The sequence below is a fragment of the Neoarius graeffei genome, chromosome 20 (genome assembly GCF_027579695.1).
Source record: "Neoarius graeffei isolate fNeoGra1 chromosome 20, fNeoGra1.pri, whole genome shotgun sequence".
Classification (NCBI taxonomy): domain Eukaryota; kingdom Metazoa; phylum Chordata; class Actinopteri; order Siluriformes; family Ariidae; genus Neoarius; species Neoarius graeffei.
In genome coordinates, this window is record NC_083588.1 from 63279403 (window position 1) to 63294733 (window position 15331).

At 45.6% G+C, this 15331-nt stretch overlaps 2 protein-coding genes across 8 annotated transcripts in view; one reads left to right on the forward strand and one right to left on the reverse strand.

The window, feature by feature from the left end:
- The window catches only part of LOC132868909 (large ribosomal subunit protein uL3), a 477874-nt gene that overhangs the window by 427524 nt on the left and 35019 nt on the right, over positions 1 to 15331 (reverse strand). The window lies entirely within an intron of this gene.
- rarab (retinoic acid receptor, alpha b) overlaps positions 1 to 15331 on the forward strand; it is a 169154-nt gene that overhangs the window by 148475 nt on the left and 5348 nt on the right. For 5 of the 7 annotated variants that reach the window (XM_060902188.1, XM_060902189.1, XM_060902191.1 and 2 more), the window contains 4 exons: positions 1451 to 1599; positions 6643 to 6784; positions 13078 to 13238; positions 13366 to 13542. In XM_060902188.1, the coding sequence (XP_060758171.1) occupies positions 1451 to 1599; positions 6643 to 6784; positions 13078 to 13238; positions 13366 to 13542 (629 nt within the window). The remainder of the gene's footprint in view (positions 1 to 1450; positions 1600 to 6642; positions 6785 to 13077; positions 13239 to 13365; positions 13543 to 15331) is intronic. The other 2 variants (XM_060902192.1, XM_060902195.1) reach the window with 1 other exon arrangement.

Sequence of the window (15331 nt, forward strand, 5' to 3'; positions counted from 1 at the left end):
GGCAGAGCTCCTGAAAGGCTTTCTTTCTTTTTTAGATCCCGAAGTTTGTACTCTTTTTCACCCTCGGGTTCCGCAAGTAGTCGTGCTCTGGATGTGAATTTGATCAGATGAGAAGTTCAACAATCTCTATTAGAACTCTCAAAAAAATCATGAGCTGCCCGTCGCTTTAACCTGACGCGACGGTGCTAACGTTATCCCGACAGAGCTAGCGATAACTTTCAGCTAACTATGCTAGCAAAACCCACCGCTAGTTAGCTAAATCCTATTCGGTCTCTATGGAGCGATGGATACAGAGCTAACGGCAGTTTACACTTGGCTGGAAAAAAAAAAAGTCTTAATTCCAACCTGAGTGTAAAAATAGATGCGTGTTTGGTTTTCTAAGCATCCGATGAGGTAAATTCACCACTTTGGGTTTACGCACAACAACTTACCGCCATAAAAAATACAAGTAGTCGTCTTTATTTCATTCTTTCTTTATTGCTTGCTTGCTCCACTGCCGTTGAGATGCCGCCATCTTTGTTGAAAATTTCAGAAGCTTTCACTCAGGTGGTCATGTGATTCACTGCGAGCACTCTGATTGGATGATCGTCGTTAAGTTCCCCAAAATGAAGAAAAAATTTGTTCAGATAGAAATGTTACCTGATCTCCGTGAGAGAGTGTCGAAGCGCGATTGCCCGGCAATACTGCGCAAAACATTGCTCCGTGTTTCATCGCCGGATGAAATACAACGTAGTTTTGACGCGTATGAGTGAAATATTGTATATAATTTTAATTAAACAAACACGGGCAAGCGCATTCTTTTTATTTTGCTAGCTAGCTATCATATATAAAAAAAAAAACCTTGGCCTATGAAATAATAATCCACACTAACGTTCAGTAAACAGATTTTCAGCAGTCACAAACTCCTTTCCACCCTGAATTCGCTCTTTATGATAAAGAATTTACTCTCGGCATGTAACACTTCCTGGAAACCCCGCCCCCACCGTACGGTGCAGTGGAGCGATCCGTTTCTATAGAAACGTGCCACCGAAGCACAGCACCCCAAACGGGACGAGTTTGGATCCTAATGTTGTGAGCAAACAAGTACGTTGGTGGACAAGATGCACAATCGTATGAAAACAAACAGTAGTTACGTCGCTATAGCAACCGTTGCTGGATTACGTCACATCAGTGCTTCTACTGATGGTCCGAATGTAAGAAGGGTAGTTGCTGGGGACGTTCTCCAGGGGGCGGTTCCTCTTCTGAGTTCTGAGAACTGTTTGATCTGAAAGCAGCTTCTGTCAGTCAAAGTGAAGGTGACCAATCACAGGGCTCGGTTAGGTCTTGTGTACAGAACGCCGCAGTAGGAAGTGGATTTGACTGAGGAGATGATGGAGGTCCAGGCCTCAGATCAGATTTATTTATCCATGCATGTCTCTCTCTCTCTCTCTCTCTCTCTCTCTCTCTGTAGCAGTGGACACTCAGAGCTCCAGTTCGGAGGACATCGTCCCCAGTCCCCCGTCTCCTCCGCCTCCTCCCCGTGTGTATAAACCCTGCTTCGTCTGTCAGGACAAATCCTCAGGATATCACTATGGAGTCAGCGCCTGCGAGGGCTGCAAGGTACCGACTCTCTCTCTGTCTCTCTCTCTCGCTGTCTCTCTCTCTCACTCACTCACTCACTCACTCGCGCCGCTTCATGCTTATTTTTAGCCCACGGTAAAGCGTGGACTCGGTGGAAGTGTCAGTGTTACAACAGGGAGAAAAAGTTTTTCTAAAGTGATTTGGACGGCTGAGAACCCTCACCATGCTGCTTTCCTCCAGAGTAAAGTCGTGACGGACGTCGTCCCGCAGTGTTCTATTCCCCTCACGCCGCAGCAGGATTTCTGTTCATTCTGTTTCTGTCCGGTTCAGTTTTATGGAACTTTCCTGAACTTCCTTCCTTCAGGTTGCTTATCCGAGTGTTTCTGATCATTAAGGTGTCGTTTGGTCTGATGTATGAATGTTGCGTTGCTTAGCAACCGGAGATTACTGTTAAGTGGGCTATGTTGTACGGTGAAAGAATTTTAATGCGCAGGGTTTTTAGCTTCCTCGTGATAAACTCACTAACACACTGTCGGGGCTCGCTGCTTTAATAATAATAAAAAATAAAATGTTATCAGAAAACAAATGAAACGTTTTAGGAACCAAACCTTCAGAAAGTGTTGTGAGGACTCGGAGACGGTCAGAGAGTCTCGGAGACGGTCAGAGAGTCTCGGAGACGGTCAGAGAGTCTCGGAGACGGTCAGAGAGTCTCGGAGACGGTCAGAGAGGCTCGGAGACGGTCAGAGAGGCTCGGAGACGGTCAGAGAGGCTCGGAGACGGTCAGAGAGGCTCGGAGACGGTCAGAGAGGCTCGGAGACGGTCAGAGAGGCTCGGAGACGGTCAGAGAGGCTCGGAGACGAGCAGCGAGCTGCTGCTGCATCGCGACTTTAATATTTAAAGAGCAGAGGTGTGGAGAGAGAGAGAGAGAGAACAGCGAGAGGTGTGAGAATCAGAGCAACATTTCTGATCTCCGTCCTGAAGGAGTCTCACATCCCTCCAGCCCCTCATCCCTCCATCCTCTCTTCCCCTCATCCCTCCAGCCCCTCATCCCTCCATCCTCTCTTCCCCTCATCCCTCCATCCTCTCATCCCTTTATCCTCTCTTCCCCTCATCCCTTCATCCTCTCTTCCCCTCATCCCTTCATCCTCTCTTCCCCTCTTCCTTTTATCCCCTCTTCCCTTTATCCTCTCTTCCCCTCATCCTCTCTTCTCCTCTTCCTTTTATCCCCTCTTCCCTTTATCCTCTCTTCCCCTCTTCCCTTCATCCTCTCTTCCCCTCATCCCTTCATCCTCTCTTCCCCTCATCCCTTCATCCTCTCTTCCCCTCATCCCTTCATCCTCTCTTCCCCTCATCCCTTCATCCTCTCTTCCCCTCTTCCCTTCATCCTCTCATCCTCTCTTCCCCTCGTCCCTTCATTCTCTCTTCCCCTCTTCCCTTTATCCTCTCTTCCCCTCATCCCTTTATCCTCTCTTCCCCTCATCCCTTCATCCTCTCTTCCCCTCATCCCTTCATCCTCTCTTCCCCTCTTCCCTTCATCCTCTCATCCTCTCTTCCCCTCGTCCCTTCATCCTCTCTTCCCCTCTTCCCTCCATCCTCTCTTCCCCTCTTCCCTTTATCCTCTCTTCCCCTCTTCCCTCCATCCTCTCTCGGTTGTTCTGTGATGGAGTCAGCAGTCAGAGATTCTGTGTTACTGAAACCAGCTCGTGTTCAGATCCCCTCCCTGCTGCCGTGTAATAACCACACACACACACACACACACGCGCGCGCGCAGCTATAATACCTACACACACTCAGCTGTGTTTAATCCCCACATTCTGTCCAGTCACAGATCTCTCTCTCTCTCTCTCTCTCTCTCTCTCGCTCTCTCTCTCTCTCTCTCCCCCGGTATGGTTGGGGTTTAATGCTCACTCTGGGATTAAACAGACACTAAAGAGCTTAAACTGCTTGAAGATGAAATTAAAACACAACCACCGAGTAACTCGCTCTTCATCCGGCATCATCCTCCCCTCCTCTCCTCCTCTCCTCGCCTCTGTGCGTCTTTCCCTTTATCTTTCTTTTCTCATTCTACTTTCTTCTCTTGTTTCTAATTTTCTCATCTCTTCCATCCCTCTGTCTTTTACACTCCTCCTCTGGTCCCTTCTTTCCTTAATCCTCCTCTTTATCATCCTTTTCTCCATTTTTCCTCTTCATCCCTTTGCTTTTTCTCTCCTCAGTCCATCTTGTACTTTTTTCCTTCGTCATCCTCCACTTGTTCTCTTCTTCCTTTTTTACTTCCTCTCCTCTCTTCTGGTTCCTTCATTTCTCATCTTTGGATTCTTCACGTTCTTTTAAAACATTTAAATAAGTTTCTTTTTTTGCTCTCGCCTTTTTTCTTCTATCTTTCCTGTTTCTCATGTTGTTTCTTCTCGTTTTACCTCCTATTTCTGTCCTTTTGTTCTCTTCAGTTCCTCTTGTTTTTCATCCATTTTTTCCTCTACTTTTCCATTTTCTCATCACTGCTCTCTCTCTCTCTTGTATGTATGTACGCACGCACGCACACACACACACACACGCACAGCGTGACTAATTGCAGTCAAGTGCCTGATTGCGTCTGAGTTCTGTGAGTAAATGTGTGATGGTGATGTCAGGAGTGTGTGTGTGTGTGAGTGAGTGAACTCGCAATCTCTCAGCTGATGGGCTGCCAGAGCAGCGTTCACACTTCAGGATGATTTTTCGGGTCTTTTTGGTGATGACCACGTGTGAGTTTTGTCACAGGTTTATCAACGCGTCAGTTTTCTGTGAAGTCGGAACAGAAAAGAAGGAACGAGGCACAGAGGATAAAACCCCCTATTTTTCCTCCCATCGCGCGCACTTGCTCACCCCTCTCTCTCTCTCTCTCTCTCTCCGTCATTTATCAAAAACAAACTCATTCACTTCTTACACCAAACAGCCTGACGACTCGTCACTCCTGCGGTCATTTAATTGTCACCTGGATGTGTGTGTGTGGGGGAACTAATTCCAGCTGTCACAGGGGCACTAATCCCATCCCAGTACGGCGCTACACTGTGAATCATCACGGGGAGTTCATTTACACATTTCATTAAAATTCATCATTCGGCAGATCGGGTGAAAATTCAGTCCCAAGTGCTTGAAACTGCTCTCGTTGAATTCAGAATTAAACACAGAACAACAGACTTTTTACAGAATTAAAATGTATGTTTGTTCTTGAGGTATTACAAATCAAAGATTTGATTGATCAAAAAAAAGAGAAATTTTTAGAAAACTGCCGTAATATTCTGTGTGAGGATCACATGGTCCAAAATGGGCCTTGAGATCAAATGTTTTCTTAACTTTTCTATATTTCAAGATATTTACATGGAAATTGGCGGCACGCAGGTGGCTGGATACTGAATACAAAGTTGGAAAAATTAGTATTTAATTAGTATTAATTATACTAATTAGATAATGTTAAATTGGTACACTCAAAGTAATAAAAGATTATTTCTAATCCCGTCTTTGTGCTCTGTAGGCCTTTGTGTTTCTCAGTAAGGCCGACTAGTGTTTATATTAAAGAATATAAATGATTTGTTTCAATTAATATTCGCAGCTTTCAAGGCGAACCTCAAAAAACTGTCTGATCCACATCCAATAACCAATTCACATTAACTCACCTGAAACTGACACTCGCGTTTCTGACTCCTGGTTTTTTAAAACCTCATTCAGACCACTAAGATCTCAATATTTTTCATCAAAACAACTCCAGTTATATTCTAAAATAGTGATTTATTTACAGGAATCAGTTTGATTTGAAAAAAAAAAATAAGTAGGTAAAGCTCTGAAAACTCACTTCAAAGTCTCCTGTGAATCAGAACTAGCAGAGGGAAAATTTTGTTGAATTCTTCATCAGAAACAGTGAGAGCAAGAGAACGTCCCTATAAATAAAAGTGATCTGATTGATATATTGATGAGTAATCCAGTGGGAAACCGATCGGAGAGAGAGAGAGAGCGCCTGACCACTTTCCTGTGATTCAAAAAGAAAAGCACCGGCAGTTTCCCGACGTCCCGCGAGCAGAGTTTTTATTCTGTTGTACAGACTTCAACCTGCCGTTCCTCCCAAAGTACTGAACAGATCTTAACCAGATACATTTCTGTGGAAAGCAGAGATTATAAGCTTTTTAATGATGGAAAATATTCGAGTTAAGTAATGACAGGTTTGGAATCTTAGATGAGCGTCTGCATGAACAATTTTCACAGCGAGCGTCTGATATGCCGAGTTACAGCTCAGTGACCTTCTCAGTTTTAACACTCGGAGGTGTGGAATTCATGGAGCTGCTGCTCCTCCCAGTGTGGGAGTCGGGGCGCGGAAACTCCCCCCTCCAGTAAACTTCGGTTCCCCGACCATGTGATGGGATGTGCTGTAAATAAGCTCTGGTGCTTAACGCAAAAGCGCCATTTGAGTTCTTTTACTGGGAAGCAGAGAATCTTGCGGCTCACGTACCATTTAAATCTCGTCTCCATCATAAACGACTCAAAAGTTATTTAACATTAGTAGAAAATGTTCTGTTTTGTTCCTGAGTGATGCGGATCGCGAATGTTTCGTACGCCAACGGAAAAAAGTCGTAAGAAAATGGATGCCAGGAATAGTTTTGCTCTGTTGCGAACTTTAAAAATACGAGTGAGAGAAAAGCTCGTTCAGGTTGGGTCGCTTTCAGGAGAAACTCCTCTTGTCATCTCAGAAGTCCCGCCCCATAAGAATCGTGCTGTTTGATTGGTCAAAACACCTGAAAGGTTCCTAGGATACGCTAAAGTGACTGAGGAGCGTTACGGTACGTTACATTACGCTCCGAGTCAAGGTGAGTCAAGTTCAACTTGAACCAAGGCTCTGCTCGTACACTCAGTAACATAACGCCGGCGGTGTCGACCCTTCCGTTGCCGTAGCAAACAGAAAATCTGCGCTTGTGTCGATACTGTGTGTGTGGTCAGTGTGAACCCTGCGCAAGAGGAGGAAAGAAAGGAAGAATGAAAGAGTGGATTTGTATGTTTTGATCCATATTTGAAACATTTTTTAATCTTGAACGTACGTGTGTGTGTGTGTGTGTGTAGGGTTTTTTCCGCAGGAGCATCCAGAAGAACATGGTGTACACTTGCCACCGAGAGAAGAGCTGCATCATCAACAAGGTCACACGCAACCGCTGTCAGTACTGTCGCCTGCAGAAGTGCCTGGAAGTGGGCATGTCCAAAGAGTGTGAGTGAGAGTCTGTTCAGTGACTCGAGTCGTTTGAGTCTGCTCAGTTAAATGAATAATTCACATTTGCAAACTGTAGGTGTGTTCACACGGCAACTTTTACTCCGGTGTAGCACCGGGGCTGCCCCGGTAGAGTGTTCGCACGGTACAAAGTTATAGCGGTGTCGCCCCTGAAAGCTGCTTAAACCGGTGGAAATCTAACCCTGCTCGGGAGGCGGTTTAAGAAATTTACTCCGGAGTAAATGCTAGTTTGCGGGGCAGCACCGATATAAAATGGGCCGTCTGAACGCTACAGGGGTAGACTCGCTACGCGTGAGGAGAGTTGATTACATACGGGCATTGCATAATTTGCATCCTGGTATTTTGTGCTTCCAAAATGGCGAATATCAACAACAACAGAACTGCGTGTCTTCCAGTGTTGCCAGATTGGGCGGTTTTAAGTGCGTTTTGGCGGATTTGAACACATTTTGGGCTGGAAAACGTCAGCAGTATCTGGCAACACTGGTGTCTTCATCCACGTTGTTTTCCCGGCGCTTGGTGATGCCATGACAACCGGGAAAAGGAAGTACATTTTCACGCATGCACATTATTACTATCGTATAGCACAGTCGCAAAAACTGCCGTGGGGCTGCACCGGTGCTAACACGCTTCTCTCTAGTAAGCAGGTTTGTGACGTGTGAACGCTCCACAAAATTTACACCGGTGTGAGATATATCGCAACAAAATACATCGGTGCAGCATCGATGCAAATCTGTGCCGTGTGAACACCCCTTGTGTGTGTGAGGGAGCGAGTCGATTCAGTGACTCGAGTCGTTTGATTCTGTTCAGTTAAACGATTCATTCACATTTGCAAAATGTGTGCGCGCGCGCACGCTTTGATCTCTGTCTCAGTAATTTGCCCTTCCATCGCTCCCCTGCCAGCCTGTGTGACCTTTGACCTCTTACCTTTGACCCTGCTTTGCCCCATCTGCTCCAAAGCCACCACAGAAGGTGTTTTGTTGGCCTTCATTCAGCTGCTAAACTCATCAAACTTTTCATTTTTTCCTGATAGAAAATGGACGGAGTGGAATTTCATTGTGTGTGTGTGTGTGTGTGTGTGTGTGTGTGTGGTTTGTGGTTTGTGCTTAATGAAACATTTTCATTGGGAGAAGCTGTTTGTCTCACGCAGGCTGACATGGTGCAAGTATTCGAGTTTCTGTTCGATACGGAGAAGCATCTCTATCGAGTGTGTGTGTGTGTGTTTGGTGAAAAATGACTTTCCCTGCACTAATAGTTCTTTAATGGTTCCATTAGATGGGTTTCCACAGCCCACGCTGGCACCTCGCTCACTCTGGGGAGATGAATATGTGCAGGAGGAGGAGAAGCCGCAGGCAACACACTCTGTTAGAGCTGTGTGTGTGTGTGTGGCATTAGATTTACATTCAGAGTGTAAATTAGAATGAAAAACAAGTCAAATAGTCAAAAGCCGCACCGAGGCATGAAGGGAAAGAGGAATGGGTTCGAATGTGAAGGGAACAGAACAGAACCGTTCGACTGAGACGCGTTTGCTAATTGCGAGTCTAATGGAGCTAAAAAGTAAAGGAAGGTTATGGCCACTGGTTTAGCATCGCACCAGAATTATTAATGTCGTCTCTGATTAAGTGTGGCACGTTTGTTTGTTTGTTTGTTTGTAAATGTCAGCAAAAGGATGCTGCAGACTTGTCACATTTCTTCCTCAGCACATACTGAGGTCAGGGGGTGTGGCCTAAAATTTGAAGGTTGACCTTTTACAGATACATGATGATGATGTCATGTTTTCATTTCCTAACCAGTTTAGAACAAAACACCATCAGGACTCGAGCTCCGAAACCCGCTGTTTTTACCCACCGTCGGTGTGTTGAGATTAATTACAGGACCATGAATGTGGTTCACCACAGCACCGATGGATTCTGATTGGTCAGAAGGTGATTATCCTCTGTAGCGTTGTTTACACTGAACCCAATAAATCCGGCATGAAGCTGCACCAATGTGTTTTTTTTTGTTTTTTTTTTTACATCATGATGTTCTGCAACCAGAGGCGTGACGTGTCGCGACAGAGCGTCGGCGTCTAGCGTGACATGTCTACACACCGGAAAAACGAATACCCTGGGAGTATCGGCGCTGCTTTCCAAACCTCGGCGTGTGAACGGAGTGTTGAGGTGATTTGTGTTCGCGCTTCAAACACAGAATTACTGAGCATCACATGAACATGTGACCACTTCTGTTAAATAATTCACCTTTAAGGGAAGCAACAGCCTCCGTGTCAGCGATAACTTGTTTAAATTCTTTAGCCGAGCGGCTTTTCAGGGGAAAAAAAAAGTCCGTCACGGAAAACTAGAGCGAGAGCAGCATGTTTGTGGATCGGAAGAATGTTGGAGGAGAAAGTGAAGAGAAGCAGGAAGTGGTGTGAGGATCTTGGCCACTGTAGACAGAGATGTTTGAATTCGCGCTGCTCTCCGTAAGAAGAATGTCAATCTCGGAAATATCCCGCCGTGCCGGCTGTCCCTTTTCCAACACCTTGATCCGGGCTCAGAGGGAGAACAGAAGAACGCCGCCACAGAACCCCTGTTCCACATTCAGACGTTTTATACAGAACGCAAGGCGGAATAAAGGCGTAAGAGTCCCGTCTCGGACAGACTGTGGGAACGAGGCTTAAACCAGCAGCTCTGACAGCAGTGCAGCTGCACATTGCGTTTATATTAATGCAGTGTGCAGTTTCCATAGTAACACCACGTTCATGCCAATTTGTACACGAACGCTCCTCATGATTAGACATGTATTTTAAAAAAGTATTGATTTTTAAGTTTTCTGTAATGAGATGTTTGTTTTAAATACATTTTGGAAGGAGTCTCCAGGGTCACCAGAAGGTCAAAGGGCGGAAAGCTATAACTCCCCCCCCCCCCCCCCCCCCCGCCTTTTTTTTTTTTTTAAGTGGTTTCATGAATAGGGGGAAAAAAGTAGAGCGGCTGATGAGGGAATGAGACTTTGTATCCGCTATAATGCCAAACTTATTAAAAAAATTAAGTTAATAACAAATATTCCTTTTCTTAAAGTTTTCTGAACATTTGTTCTGCCTCCATTTGCGTCTAAAAAGAGTGAGAGAGCTCTGATTTCTTGTTAAATCTATTTGTACCCAGTCACACAGCAGCTCGTTCACATTTTACGTCTGTTTTTCTTGTGTTTTCTCAGCATTAGAGCTGCGTTACTTGCGCCTGCAGTGAAGTCGCATGTATTCCTGCTATGGTACATTACTCTGCCCTCTGCTGTCTAAACAACGCCATTAGCGTGAAGAAAAACAAATTACATGGCTTGATAAGAGATTTAAATTGTCATAAATTTGTACCGTTGCACAATATGATGTATCAGGGTTTTTTCTAGAAAAATTTAGTATGAGGGCGCTCACCATGGCGAGGGAGCGAAGCGGGGGGGGATGGTGCCGGTTGCCGTCGTCCCCCCCCGCTGTGCAAACCCTTTGAAAAATGCTCCAATGGGACATTCTGAGGCTATCTGAGAGGGAAATTGTAACAAATTGTCTGTCAACATTGAAAAAGAAAGAAGTAATCTTCTTCTGCCCCGGACAGTCTTTGGCTTTCTTCCGCTTCGTGCCGCGGGATGACATCTTTAAATGCCCAAGTGTCAACAAAAACAACTCGCGAACTACTTCTGTCAAAAGCTCCCGCGCCGGTGGGTGAAAGGTCGTTCAGTCTCGAGAAATCTCGCTCTACACGTCAGCTGACCTTGTATGTAACCCATGTCAAATATCGCGAGAGCAGCGGCGACAAGTAAACAACTAAACAACATGGCGCCTCAGTCTGGAAAACGCCAATTCGGATTGTTTTTGCACCGTCTGGCGGTGTATTTACTACGATTGGAATATTTTTGGAGCAATTATAACGTATTTGATGATCAGACACATGGTCACGTAGTGTTGCTGGGATGTTTTCACGGAGTCGGTAAGGGGGCGCACGCCGAGAGTAAGAGGGCGCAGCGCCCCTGTTCCCCCGTTTAGACGAAAGCCTGATGTATCATTACATACCTCTTACTCGTACTGTACATCTGTCAGTGATTCAACTCGCATAAAAATTGAAGTGACAGAACGTGTGTGATTTGTTTGCTTTCTCGTGTAATGCCGACGTTACAGCAAAGACTTGAGTGGTTTTCATAATCAAAGGCACATTTATAATGTCGGAATAAAATCAGGAGAGTTGTGGCGCATTCAGAGGTGGTCAGGATGGCCGTGTTAAGTCCATCGTCGTCTCATCTTGATGTTCTGATTTAATATTAATCGAATCGTATACTGGGGGAGCCGTGACCTAATGGTTAGAGAAGCAGCTTTGGAACCAAAACATTGCTGGTTTAATTCTCTGGACCAGCAGGAATGGCTGAAGTGCCTTTGAGCAAGGCACCGAACCCCTGGGTGTGTTGTATGTCACTCTGGATAAGAACATCTGCTAAACACCTGTAATGTAATCATAAGTTTTTATCCCCCGCTGGCTGAAAGGCCCAAAGGGGGATTATGTCGTGGTGATGTCCGTCCGTCCGTCCGTCCGTCCTGGGAAGGGTGCTCACCTTCTGAAATCAACTCCTCTCTCAATTTTTGGAGGAATCTCACAAAACTTGACAGGATTCTTTGTTCTACACTATATTGCCAAAAGTATTTGCTCACCCATCCAAATTATCAGAATCAGGTGTTCCAATCACTTCCATGGCCACAGGTGTATAAAATCAAGCACCTAGGCATGCAGACTGTTTTTACAGTTTGGAGCTGGCCCCTTCCTCTTCCAACAGGACTGTGCACCAGTGCACAAAGCAAGGTCCATAAAGACATGGATGACAGAGTCTGGTGTGGATGAACTTGACTGGCCTGCACAGAGTCCTGACCTCAACCCGATAGAACACCTTTGGGATGAATTAGAACGGAGACTGAGAGCCAGGCCTTCTCGTCCAACATCAGTGTGTGACCTCACAAATGCGCTTCTGGAAGAATGGTCAAAAATTCCCATAAACACACTCCTAAACCTTGTGGACAGCCTTCCCAGAAGAGTTGAAGCTGTTCTAGCTGCAAAGGGTGGACCGACGTCATATTGAACCCTATGGATTAGGAATGGGATGTCACTTAAGCTCATATGTGAGTCAAGGCAGGTGAGCGAATACTTTTGGCAATATAGTGTATGTCAGTAATGCGCAGATTCCAAATTCGTTAAATTGGGTCCCATTTTACTAATGTTACGGCCGAGCGGCCAGCAGGGGATATTGTGCTCTCGGAGCACTCTTTTTCTTAACTTGTGCAAATAGTGACGTGTCTTGGACGTAAACAACCAAGAAGTGATCAGTTGTTCTCTCTCTCTCTCTCTCTCTCTCTCTCTCTCTCTCTCTCTCTCTCTTTCTCTCTCTCCTTGTAAGATCCCCAGTCTTTACAAAATCACAAGTCATAATTATAAGTCTTTAATCATATTTAAAATGAAGAGTTCTGGAGTGGTGAAGATGCAGCCAGTGGCACGCGAACTTCATTCCTGGATCCTGAGTGGGGTCTAGAAATGTTTGTAAATTCAGAAAGTGGTTTGATTGTGCAATTGTAACTCGTGCACGCACGCGCACACACACGCGCGCGCACGCGACTCAGAGCTAGAAAGCAGGACCGAATGAGCTTCAGCGCTGTGCCGTGTCATGTGACTGGATTTGATGAGAGCAGCACACGGCCGTCATTCATCACCGATATTAACACCTTCATCTGTCAGAGCTGTGTGTGTGTGTGTGTGTGTGTGTGTGTGTGTGTGTGTGTGTCGCTCTTTAGATATTTTTCTTGTTTCTTCTGCTTTCACATTGTCCTTTCATCATTACATCATTCCTGCACTGATTTTAAAGATATTAGTCACGTGCTGTAGTGAACAGGACTTCAGGTTCGACTATGAATCCAGAAGCAGACTGGAGTTGTGGCGCCATCTAGTGTTGAATAAGCACATTTTTAAATTACTCCTTCAAAAAAAGAATAGAGTAAGAATGCCGGTAAGAATTAAGTGGTAATGTTTCCAGAATAGAGTGATGAAGTTGAGGAATAAAGTGGTAAATCCAGAGAGGAAAGAGTACTGAGACGTTCAGCTGAAGTGGTGGCACTGAAGGGGAAAAAACTCTGTTAGTATTTGCTCTTTCCAGCCCCCTCTGACTGAAGCTTGTGTTTACAGTACGAGTTTAGTTTTACGAGTGTCCAGTGCTGACACACTCACTCTCTCTCTCTCTCTCTCTCTCTCTCTCTCTCTCTCTCGCACACCTCACAGCGGTTCGGAACGACCGGAACAAGAAGAAGAAGGAGGAGAAGAAGCCGAAGTGTTCCGAGAGCTATGTTATGACTCCTGATACAGAGCGGATGATCGAGCGCGTGAGAAAAGCTCACCAGGACACGTTTCCGTCGCTGTGCCAGCTGGGTAAATACACCACGGTGAGTGAGACACGCCAGCAGGATCAGGGTTCTGGTTCCTGTCAGAACTCGCAGTCTGTGCCATGCTGAAGCTCGGCGTGATGTTTGTTTGTTTGTTTGTTTGTTTGTTCCCCCCATCGTCTTGTAGAATAACAGCGCCGATCACAGAGTCTCTCTGGATGTGGATCTGTGGGATAAATTCAGCGAACTTTCCACCAAGTGCATCATAAAAACTGTGGAGTTTGCCAAGCAGCTGCCCGGCTTTACCACGCTGACCATCGCGGATCAGATCACACTGCTCAAAGCAGCCTGCCTCGACATCCTGGTGAGACACGCACGAAGAAAACACGAGGGAAATGTTTACCAGTCTGACGTTGATTTTTCCTCTAACAGCACATCCACAAGTATGTTATTCCAGCCAACAATTAGTTTCTCATCTCTTGATTAAACGACGTCATGCTTTTTATCCATTTATAGTTACATTTAAAGAAAATATCTCAAACAAATTGAGCTAAAAGTCAGTCTTTGTCTGTCCTTTTATTTAAAAAAAACAAAGCTGCATGTTGAAGTTGTTTTTAACAATATAACCACTAAAGGGATAAAAATAGACGGGACTGGTTTTGTTTTTTTGTTTTTTTTTGTCCGGGAGGCCACCGTAACTCCGTGTGTGATGTCGTTTCCCGCGAGCGCAGCGGAGGTGTAAAGTGCGTGCTGTCAGCAGGGTGAAGTATTCTGTCAGGGAGAGTTGGAGACGGCTGTACGTGCAGAAGATCTTTATTGTAAAGAAAAGTGCAAACAGGTGGAAGGCCGCGTGAGGCACAAACAGAAGCGGGGTCAAAAACGAGGAACAGGAAATCAGTCAGAAAACAAAGTTCGCTAAGGTAGCACAACAGCGCAATACTTCACAAAGTCTGTCTGCATTCGGAGTCCTTGTACAGGCGCGCTGATTGCGCCTTAATCCCGTGCAGGTGTGCGAGTCAGTTCCGAGCGCGCCTGAGAGTCCTTCAGTTCTGACAACTCGACTACAGTAGAATATTATGGTCTGGTGTGACTTCAGTCAATTTGTTTGCATTTCTCCACAAAAATGATGGCGATGCAGGATTAGAAAAGGAATCAAAATAAAGTAGTGGTGATTTTATTGCTTGTTTTATTTAAAAAAAAAAAAAAAATATATATATATATATATATATATATATATATATATATATATATATATATATATATATATATATACACCTGCTGATATTTCATCCATTTGATGCGCGACACGGAATGCTGTCGTGCGAAATCCTACGTCATGCAATGCCACCCTTATTTTCATCTCCTAATACAGCCATGTCTCTGGCTAATCCGGTACGGCCACGCCCCGGGAAATGGCCCAACGGACTCACGTTACAACTTGAACATGATTTTTTTTTCCTTCATCAAGAACGTCTTGTATTAATGTATAATGATGACATTTCGGGCGGCACGGTGGTGTAGTGGTTAGCGCTGTCGCCTCACAGCAAGAAGGTCCGGGTTCGAGCCCCGGGGCCGGCGAGGGCCTTTCTGTGTGGAGTTTGCATGTTCTCCCCGTGTCCGCGTGGGTTTCCTCCGGGTGCTCCGGTTTCCCCCACAGTCCAAAGACATGCAGGTTAGGTTAACTGGTGACTCTAAATTGAGCGTAGGTGTGAATGTGAGTGTGAATGGTTGTCTGTGTCTATGTGTCAGCCCTGTGATGACCTGGCGACTTGTCCAGGGTGTACCCCGCCTTTCGCCCCATAGTCAGCTGGGATAGGCTCCAGCTTGCCTGCGACCCTGTAGAAGTAGCCTGGGCCCGCCCATCCTAAGTGTGACGCAACACGAGGGCCTGTTGCGAGCTTAGTCTGGCAAGGCAAGCTATCTCTAGCTCTTCCAAGCTCCCGAAAAATCGGGAGCCAATCAACTTTGAGCATCTCCAACGGCCCTGGGTAGAGGCGTGTTCAAGGCAGTGACGTGGTAGAACTGCGACCGGAAGCCATAGATTGTTTACAGAATCTATGCCGGAAGCGCTTCATTCACTAGAAACATTACGAACATGGAGCAGCGGCAAGCCTTTGACACAGCGGTAGATGCTGTATTGAAAGCATTCAACG